Consider the following 10,865-nt stretch of genomic DNA (forward strand, 5'->3'; position numbering starts at 1 on the left):
CCATATTGTAGTAGCCAGTTGTAGGTAGCTACAGTTCATCAGTTCGTTCCTGCGATAGTCAATTTTTTACCCAACTTAATACTATAATTGCTGTATTTAATTAGACGACTGCCATAATATTATATTTTATTTATTATTAAACTCTATGCGCGCGCGCGTCTGACTTCGGTTTGTGTTGTTGTATGAGTGTGCGTACATTATACCTGTCTATAGTCTAATATAGTCTATGTGCGGTGGGTGGTTAGTGGTCACCATCACATCGTCGTCGCCACAATGTTCATGTAGTTTTAATTTTTAATTACTTCCCGGAAGTATAATATTGTGTTGCCACTGTGAAATTGTCGGTGTATCAGACTTAAGCAGATATGTCCTCCTTATCCTCTGACAGACAACCAGAGCCCGGAACCAGCCAACGATGGGAGGCACGCGCCAGGGTCGATTTCCCATTGCATTATCTAATATGGTTGCGTGAACATAAATTGCTCGAGGAGAAGTTGGACGCGATCTGTTCCAATCAACTTCCTACCAGCCAGGTAAGTCGTGTCAATGTTGCTAAAGTACTGGTTTGCATAACTCCTAAACATATTCAATTTATCTATATAGTATATTTTTATTTTTTATATTTACCTTGTGCATAATCACATACCTTAGTTACCTTACAAGTTATAGTACATTTTATTTATTATTTCAATCACAGTTGGTTGGGAACAAACCTCACTAGAGAGAACAATCATGGGAATAGGTAATAATTGGTCCCAACTTTATTTCTCAGTGTGTTTCCCTGTCTGTTTTTATAAATACCTATGTTTGTTTATCAAAAGGTTTTTATAATAACTTCATTAAATTGGAAGAATTTAAAATCATAATGTAATTATTTTTTATTTTTTTATCAACTAATTAATTAATTAATTTTTAAATAAGGATCTTTGCATTTTTATTTGGTTGATTTGCAAAAATCATTTATTAATTTATTACCTAAGTTATAAATTGTAATTACTTACCTAAGTGGCTAAGTGTTTCTTGTTTTAAATATAATTTCATTAAAACAAAAATTATATATATTATCAAAATCTATCTGTTAGTTGTGGTACCTATCTACTAAAAACTTAAATTTGAAATTTGCTCAGTTAAATATACATTGTTTTGTAACATATATGTTTGAAAAAAAGATTATTTGGTGTAACTATACTTTGTAAACATTGTACAACCAATAATTTTAATTTAATAACCTTTTATAATCTATGTAACTTAAGTGCCGCAGATATTAAAATGATTGTCATTATAAATGTTAGTGTATTATTTTTGTTTCTGAAATATTTATTTTTAAGTAACCAAAAATGTACTTTTCTACTTTTAAAACTAATGACATACCAACAACTTAAATTATTATTTGATGATTTAAAAAATTAAATTCTTTTTGAGGGATGAGTATGAAATTAATATTATTAACTGTGATTTATTACATAATAATATTTTAATAAAAATATATAGTTAGACCATCACTGATGATACAAACTTATTCCTTAGTATTACATCCCTAACCGATTGAAAAAATCTATAGGAATTTGGACACATTTGTAGCTAGTACAATGTCATGTAATTGGCTTATGTCTGGATGTAAGATAGATAGGTAATATTCTTTTATTGAGCTCAAAAACTTTTATAATACAACTATTATTTAGGTAATAATATATGCCTTGCAGCTTGCATAAATATTATAAATGATTTAGGCTTTCTCTTGACCCCATCTTTAAACTTTTGCCTACACATTGATAACATTATTATAACTAAAAAATGTGTGTCCGTGGATTTGTTTGGATGTGAGATATGATGAATTTCAACTCTCTCATCTTGTTTAGTGACATGTTAAACATTAGTTCAATATTTGGTTAGACATAGTTTTATAGTATGGCCCCAATATACCAAAAAATGCATCAACCCGATAGAACAAGTTAAATAGGTTTCTAGCCTTTGTCAGATTTATACTTAAAATTGATAGTTATGAGTATCCCAGACACCATTATGATCCTAATTCAATGAGGCTAAACTTACCTTTACTTAAAACAGACATAGGGAATTGACTTGAAATTAATTTTTAACAAAATTAATTTAAGGTAAAATAGTTAACCCTAGAATAGGTACTCCAAAAAATAAATTTCAAAATGAATAGTAGTACTATTAGGTCAAATGATATTTTCTATATATCTATCCAATGTATTAATTTTTTTAAAAATGATCCATTAATAAGAGTAAAGAAAATCTATAGGAAAATCTGAAATTCCTTCTCAGATTATATTAATTTACTTTAATTATTATTATAAGATAATTTATCATTTATGTATTATGATGTTGATTGTAAACTATAACTATTATAATATTTATTTTCTTAATATTTATCAGTTATTAGAATCATATTAAATCTAATTCATACATCTTATTTTTATATTCCTGTATTAATATATAATATATTGTACTATTTAATTACAAAAGCCTTTAGGCATAATTTATAAAATGAATTAATTTACATATATAGAAACACCTATTTATGTGTTTATTTAACTATATTTTACTATAAAATATAAATACTATATTATTTTAAAAATGTTTATAAAAAGTAGTTTATAAGATAATATTTATGTATACATACAAGTGAACAATATCTAATACAATTAAATTAATTAAATTATCACATAGAAATGGCTTCTTAAAAGCATAAATCAATATAGGTACTTGTATGTTGTTAAAAAAAAAGATACAATACTTTTTACAAATAATCTTCTTAACTTTTGAGAATACTTGTCGTTAAGTTTATTATGTTTGTCTTTCACACATTAACATGCCCTCATATGGCTTAAGTTTGGACAATTTATAAGCTATATTTATTATAAAAAATTTAATTGTTTCTTAATTTAAATTGTTCCAATATAAAATTTTAGTTGACAATATATATTACTTTTACATTATGAGAAAATAATTTAAAAACTGGTTAAAGTCAAATTCATTTATATAATGTAGCTGATCAAAGTTAGCCTCATTTGTTATTACTTCATTCCCACATTTATTTTATGTGTTATTTTTATTGTATAACAAATTTAGGACACATAAAGACAGTTTTAAAAAATCAACAAAATTATTAAAAAAAAAACATGGATCTAAAGTTAGATCTCAGTTTAAACTTATACTTTATGATGATAGTTAATTCAGTAATTCCAGAATAATAGTTATGCTTTAGATACATTACTGTATGAGCTTATTGACTTATGAAACTCTTCTTTATTGACCACATTTATATTAGTGTTATTATAGAAGTAGAAACTTGACTATAGTGTAAAATAATTAAGTCTAACATTATACTTTAATATTCATCTCATTATTTATAAACCATTTAAAAAATATGATACCTATGACATTATTTTCAACAAAAAATATTTTTACTTTCTAAATTGTTTGTATAAGATGTAAAGATAATAACATTTTGCTTAGATTTTTTTTATAATAAATACTGATTTACAACATAAATAAAATGTTTGATACTTCAGTGGTAGCACAAGCTGTCATGTACTAATATTATTTATTTGTAACGGTACACTGGTCGATAATACGTGGTATTTCAGAATATAGTCAATTTATGTGCCATACCTTAATTTATTATGTCAAGCTATAGTGACAATCGTTATACTGACAATGTGCCATACACCATAATTTATTTTTCTTAATTTTTTTTGAATCTCTAAAATAGTAAAATAAAAATAATTACCAAAATTATTATATTATTAACCTACATAAATATGTTTTTATTGACATCTTACAATTTGTTATGCACCACCTGTTTAGATGTTTGGTTTTACACAAACCACATATTGCTTTAAATTTAATGTATGTGTAAATTTATTTAATTTACAATAGGTATATTTTTGATATAACTAAAAGAGTTGGATACATTAATATTTAAATGTATATTGTTTATTTATTTTTTTTAGAATCAACTAGAAAAAATAGATCCCAGAGGTCGTACTCCTTTGATGTTAGCCATAACATTAGGCGATATGGTATCAACTAGATTATTAATAAATAAAGGAGCAAATGTCAATGTAAAAAATGATGAAGGGTGGACTGGTAAAATAAATATATATACATTATGACAATTTTTGTACTTTTGATAACATTTTAAATCATTTAAATAATTTGTTTAGCATTGCAAGAAGCGATTGCCACAGGTGATCCAGAAATGGTCAAGCTTGTAATGGAACACAGAGATTATCAACGTCATTCAGATCGAGCTACTGATGTATCAAAACTTTTAAAGCTACTCGAAGAATCACCTGATTTCTATGTAGAAATGAAATGGGAATTCATTAGTTGGGGTAAGATACTCAAATTTTAATATTTTATTATTTTGAATCAGATTTATAATATTATTTTATTTTTAGTTCCATTAGTATCAAGAATGTGTCCAAGTGATACTTATAAAATATTTAAACAGGGATCTAATGTGCGAATTGATACCACATTATTGGGTTTTGACCAGGGTAATTGGGAACGTGGAAATTTAAGTTACATATTTTTGGGGCAAAGTAAGTGAAATTGGTTATTTTTATTTGTGTGCATGGCTTATGTTTACTATGTTATGATATTACAGCTGCAACGCTTTTCAAATCAGAACGAACGTTCATATTTCAACTTAAAAAAGGTTAAATTTTTCATAAGAAAAAAATATAACATCTAGAATTAATTTTTTTGCCTAATATAATATAGTTTTCCTAGCTAAAATTATTGCAGTGTTTAATATTAATAAACCTATATTTGTTTGTAGACTTGAGATATGTTATTACATCTTAAGCTTCCTAAACAATTTTTTTACACATTGAACTTTAATACTGGCTTGAAATTAGTTTTATGTAATGAAATTTCATAATTTGGAAAGTAGTTATAAATTAAAATGTATCATTATAAATGCTGTTTTCATTTTAATGATTTGTTGTTGATTATAAATTTGTGTTGACCATTCTTTAATAGACAATTATACATATGTATTACTTAAATTTGAACTACAGTTTTTCTAATAAAATCACAATATATTAAAAAAAACTGTAATTAAATTATTTATTCTATTATTTTATTAAGATTGTTTTATTGGAAGTTGACCTTATGTTGTATAAAACAGATTGTTATAAGTTAATGTTGTTTTGTAAAGTTTTTAAGATAACAAACTTAACCAAATACTTAATATTTTGTTTTTTTAGGTAAATCAGCTACATTTTTAGAAGTAGATCATGAAACACACAGGGTATATGTAGAAGAAATACAAATGATACCTTTAGATCAAGGTATTGAAGTGATGCGTCCGTCAGATGATACAATAGCCAGCAGATTGTCTGCTCCTATTGTTAGTTTTGATATAGATACTAAAAAAATTAGTTTTGAAAGGTATTTTATGAATATTTTATGAGAAATTCAGAAAAATATTATCACATTATTTTATTTGTATTTTAGGAATAAAAGTGGTATTTGGGGCTGGCGGCAAGATAAATCAGAAATAATAAATGATTATAATTGTAAAGTATTTAATGCAAGTAATGTAGAATTTGTTACCAAATCAAGAACAGAACATATGAATGAAACTGAAAAGGCAAAATTGAATAATACTAAAAATCCTATTCAATCAATTTTAGGCTCAAGTGAAGAAACATGTGTAAGTTAATATTAATTTTAAGTTTTTAATTATACATTTTGTATTGAGAAAACTGTCTTTTAGCCAGTTAAATCAGAACTTGAAGTCACTATGGCTGAATATTTTGACGAATTAGTTGATATTAAAGGCAAATATATACGGAAGCCAATTGAGCAAACTACAAAAGTTACAAAAATCAAAGTAAGTTTATACATTATTTCATTATGTCATGTATAAAATCATGGTTTGAAACATTTTCAGGCTAATTTATGGCTTAGTGAAGATTACCCTCTTAGTTTGAAGGAACAGATCATGCCAATTGTTGATTTAATGGCAATTACAAGTTCTCATTTTGCCAAACTAAAGGATTTTATTGAAATGCAGCTCCCATCAGGATTTCCTGTTAAAATTGGTATTTAATCTTAAATATAAATTAAATAATGAATACTTATATGGTTATTAATTTTTAGAAATACCACTGTACCATATTTCTAATGCCCAAATTACATTTGGTAATTTATTTGGGACAGATAAAGCTATAGAAGGTGTTCAAACATTAGACTCTGATGGAAAAATGTTCTGTGTAGTTGAAGATTCTGTATTTTTCCCACCCAGAAGTTATGTAGTTCTTGGTAAAATAAAATTTTTAATACAACTCAAATGATGTACATGTGTATTAATTAAATTGATATTTATTTAAGGTGCTGAACAGAGACGTCAAATTGGTATGGATAATGATGAAGAACTCCTTCAATTTGCTGTTCGACAGAGTCTTTTAGAAACCGGTGCTGAAGAAGATCAAGTAAGTTATTATCTTATTATTTTTATGCTTACAAAAATATTAATACATTTTTTATAAAGGTTGATATTTGGGAAGCTTTACAAGTTCAACGTCCAAATACTCCCAATGACCTCTATTTTGATCCAGCTGATGAAGAATTACAAAGGTACAAATATGAACAAACACTTTATCATACTTATTTATCAATATAAGTGTATTTAAACAGGTTACCATTTAAAAAGAGAGGACAATAAAATGCTTAATTCCTCTAATTTGAACCTAAAAATAAATCCACCTTGGACCAAGTTACTTAATATTTAAAAAATTGGTTATTAACTTATTATCCAACTAATATATTTAGTGTAAAAAACATTTTACAACCTTTGCTTGGCTTGTATGTATATTTAGTTAATTTCCTTGTAGAGCAATCCATGCAAGTTTGACTGAAAGTACATTTGTGCCTGCGGTTTCACAATCAGATGATCCAGGTTTAGTTGACATTGCAACGGCTGATGATGCAGATGCTGATCTTAAAGCAGTATTAAGATTGTCGATTGAAGAAAAAAAGCAGGCTGAATTACAAGTACGAATGGAAGAAGAAATGTTAGAAAAAATTTTACAACTATCTCTGACCGATAAATAATGTATTTTTTTTTATTATAACTTGTTATATTACTGTTTTATATTTTGTGTCCCATTAAAAATGTACAAAGCAATTACAAACTGAATGGAGATTGTAAGATGGGAAATTAACAATTATAAAGAGTTTAAATTCAGATATATTTTTATATTATGGAAATATTTTTGATTTAAATATGTGCAATATAATTTTCCTTAAATAGGTAATTATATGTATAGCAAATTTCCCATAGCATTTTTTATTAACCTCGCCGTTTATCAGCTAATTTTATTTTATTACAATTTAATTGTGATCTTCTTTATGCAAATTGCTTTTATATGCAGAGTATACTTTCCATATGAGAGTAACCTCAGATGACGATTAGTTGTTGTTGGGTTTGGTTTGTTCACACTCCTCTATTAAATCAGTTTTTTCGACTACAATCAGCCACCATCAAAAATTGTTTTATTGTGTTAATCTTAGCAAAATGCAATCAATTGACAGTTATTGGTATAATAAAATGACTCTCGTTAGTATGACATTCAGCACACTTTAGCCACACCCATTGCTGATACTTTATGCAAAACACTGTTACCTACCTGAGGTTACTATTATATGATACAGATCTTATAATATTATGTATATAAAACATTTCTAATTTATTATTTTTGTCATTAGATTGTTGAAATTCCTTTTTAAAACATTTTACTTATGTTTCATATTTTTATCTATAGTAATATATGTAAACTATTACAAGTAATTCACCCTGAATTTTAATATTTTTTAACAATAATTAATTATTTGTTTATAATGTATACCTACCTGAATGTATTATTCACCTATTTTATTATTACTGTGAATCAATTTTGTACAACATTTTTAAAATGGTTAAACTTAAAATACCTATTAGTATAATATTATTGGCATGCTTATTATAATATTTATCCTAAGCTTTTAAGAAAATTATTTATGAAAGTTGTATTTTTTATCATGTTTGAACTAAAATTTGTTTATGATTGAGTCATATTATATATAAAATATAATATATATACATATAATATATTGTTAAACTATTTTGTAACTCTATTTATTACTTGTAAACTCATTATCCACTATCCAATGCTATTTGTATTGATTTTTTAAATGTATTCAATTATTTTTTAAATATATATATTATGTTTTTAAGTATTAATTTAATCATTTTACATTAACTAAAAAAAAAAAAAACAAAATAAAGAGGAATATTTTATGTAGCTAGTCAGAAGTTAAATGATTTTTTGTGTTGTTGAATATATTAAATTATGTACCTAATGTATACGTCTTTAATGTTGTCATTTATTAATTATTATTGTATACTTTTGATACTTAAATACTTAATTTTTAAATGGTCATCTTATGAATCATTGATTAGTATTTAAATTACTAAATAATTTAAAACATTAAGTGTTCACAAAATTGTAGGACTTCTAGTCTTAGAATAAGTATGTAGGGAATACTATTAAATCATATATATTTGTTATCAGAGTCTGAAGAATAGTATAGGTAGGTATTTATTATTCAGATAGTTATGTACCATAACCATTGGGTTTAAATGCCTCACGTACATTATATAGATTATATTATTCTATTATACTATTTTTAGGTTCACAATTGTATTATTTTGATAGTTGTGAAAATTAATTTTTATCAATTATTTACACTTATCATAATTTTAGTAGCTGGTTGAACAGTAAGCTAAAATGGTTCAAAAATAGAAGATAAAATAGGCATGGACTCTGTTTTTAATAATCATAGTATAGTTTCTGTCAAGACTTAAGAGGTACCTATAGCAAAAATTACTGTTGAATGTAGACTGTGATTAAACCTATGTATAAGGCACAACTATATTCACTATATACATTACAATTTGATCAAATAATATTTGTTGGTAGTTTAGTATACTTAAATAAAATGTATTAATAACTTTCTATAATCAGCGTGCCAAATAAAAAACAAAATTGTTGAATATAAAAATTCTATACAGTTGTATGTTTTATAAATGTTTAATTGTTCAGTTTAATGTTTAAATTGTTTAAAACAATGAATCTATACTGTTAACAAAAAATTTAATTACCTACCTACGTTTATTACCTTATTTATTACTTTATTAGGTACATACACGTAACTGTATTACACGGTATAATAAAAAAGTAGGTAGTTTAATTTGGATTAATTACTTTGTGTTGCACTTTATTTATGAATAATGGATGTATTGTTATGATTCAACCACTTGTAGGTAGGTAGGTAATAAATAAATAGTATAAAATAACACATACCTACTTCTTATTAATATATACAGGGTAGAGTACTAGAGTAAACAGACGCACTGATTGCAAGAAAAAACAGTTTATATGAATTATTAATTGGTATTGGTATATGGAATATGTATAATAACATGCTATTATACCTGTTAGAATTCAGAAGCAAGTATCGGTAACAAAAAAAAAACACTCATTTTATATACCTACACAATATTATATAGATAGGTAAGTATCAGTTAAATAACAATGTTACTGATGATGGATAAACGTCAGAGTTGTTATTTTGTATTCTGATAAGTAGGTTGATACCTAGTAAATTTTATTAATATTAAATCGTATAGAATATTCAGAGCATTTAAAATAGGTATTGTATAATATATTATGTAAAAAAAAAACATAAATGATCATAAATTATTAATGATGGTACAATGGTCGAAGGTACAATAGAAGAGCTCTACGTCCAAATTTCCAGTCTTATTATGACATTTTTTATTGTTATACTCACCTACTCTGATTAAAAAAAAACAAGTTTTGTTTTGATAACGACGGATCATGAAAAAAAAAAAAACTAGAAAAATTATATACGGTTACATGCATAAAATATTATTGGTTCACATTAATAAGTAGGTACCTAAGTAGCTATTGTATCTATTGTATAATTTTTTACCTAAACACCAATTTCTACTACAATGAGACTTAGACAATCGAGATGACGATTTAGGTTATTCTTGACACATGTCGATAAAATTATATTTTTAAAATGTCTACAAGTATAAAATAAATAAATTATAATTTCTATACTATTATATAGGTACCTAATGGGTAATAGGTATTCATCAATATACATATTAATCCTTTTAAGAGCGTCGGTCTCGCAAAACGCGTGTGCAGTGTAGATACATCTAAAATATAATGTAAAATAAGTATTATACCCAGGTAGTGTATATCCAACGATCTATATTTATCTTTTTAATCCAGTGCGTTGAGAATAGAGGCTTTCCACTAAAGTCTACTACTGCGTATTACGGTGATCCGTCAAAACTCAAAACTGATGCATTATTCAAATAATTACAATACTTCAAGTATAAGTTCCAGTTGAGGTATGTTCATAGTCAGGTACTTTAGTACTTGGTAGAAAAAATATTACCAATATATTATTATTAAAAATGCAAATATCGTATGGACTATTATAAAAGCCGCGTGTGATAGGTATTATAATTGTGATAAAGTAGTGTCAATTGATTTCTGATATTATTTTTTTTAATAGTTGTATATAATTTTCAATAATAATTAATATAATGTACTTAAGATTTATTTTAACCATTATTGTGTAATTATTACGTTCTTTTGCATAAATAATAGTATTCATCTAATTCTGAGAGAAAATTCGTATGTAATTATTCACTATACCTGATCATATTTTGAGGCAACTATAGTAGTATAGTGTAGTGTATATTAATCTTTTTATTTACGATAAAGATGGGAAGCAATGCT

General features: G+C 25.5%; 1 protein-coding gene across 3 annotated transcripts; it reads left to right on the forward strand.

Moving 5' to 3' along the window:
- Positions 1-28: 28 nt before the first annotated feature.
- On the forward strand, positions 29-7,580 carry LOC114126944 (ankyrin repeat domain-containing protein 13D). 3 transcript variants are annotated; one of them, XM_050199747.1, is made up of 13 exons: positions 29-533; positions 3,981-4,116; positions 4,194-4,364; positions 4,431-4,574; positions 4,640-4,690; positions 5,244-5,427; positions 5,494-5,692; positions 5,756-5,872; positions 5,933-6,083; positions 6,142-6,303; positions 6,373-6,473; positions 6,533-6,618; positions 6,876-7,580. In XM_050199747.1, the coding sequence occupies exons 1-13, from the start codon at positions 366-368 to the stop codon at positions 7,093-7,095; spliced, it is 1,890 nt and encodes a 629-aa protein (XP_050055704.1). In that variant the 5' UTR covers positions 29-365; the 3' UTR covers positions 7,096-7,580. The 3 variants fall into 3 exon arrangements, with proteins under 3 accessions (XP_050055704.1, XP_050055705.1, XP_027846800.1); XM_050199748.1 differs by lacking the exon at positions 6,876-7,580 and adding an exon at positions 6,679-6,831; XM_027990999.2 differs by lacking the exon at positions 4,640-4,690.
- Positions 7,581-10,865: the final 3,285 nt, after the last annotated feature.

The sequence above is a fragment of the Aphis gossypii genome, chromosome 2 (genome assembly GCF_020184175.1).
Source record: "Aphis gossypii isolate Hap1 chromosome 2, ASM2018417v2, whole genome shotgun sequence".
NCBI classification, from domain to species: Eukaryota; Metazoa; Arthropoda; class Insecta; order Hemiptera; family Aphididae; genus Aphis; species Aphis gossypii.

Coding starts and splice junctions, on each gene's coding strand:
- LOC114126944 (XM_050199747.1), top strand. CDS start 366: ATGTCCTCCTTATCCTCTGACAGACAACCAGAGCCCGGAACCAGCCAA. Junction 4,117..4,193: donor AAATGATGAAGGGTGGACTG/GTAAAATAAATA, acceptor TAATTTGTTTAG/CATTGCAAGAAGCGATTGCC. Junction 6,304..6,372: donor CAGAAGTTATGTAGTTCTTG/GTAAAATAAAAT, acceptor TATTTATTTAAG/GTGCTGAACAGAGACGTCAA.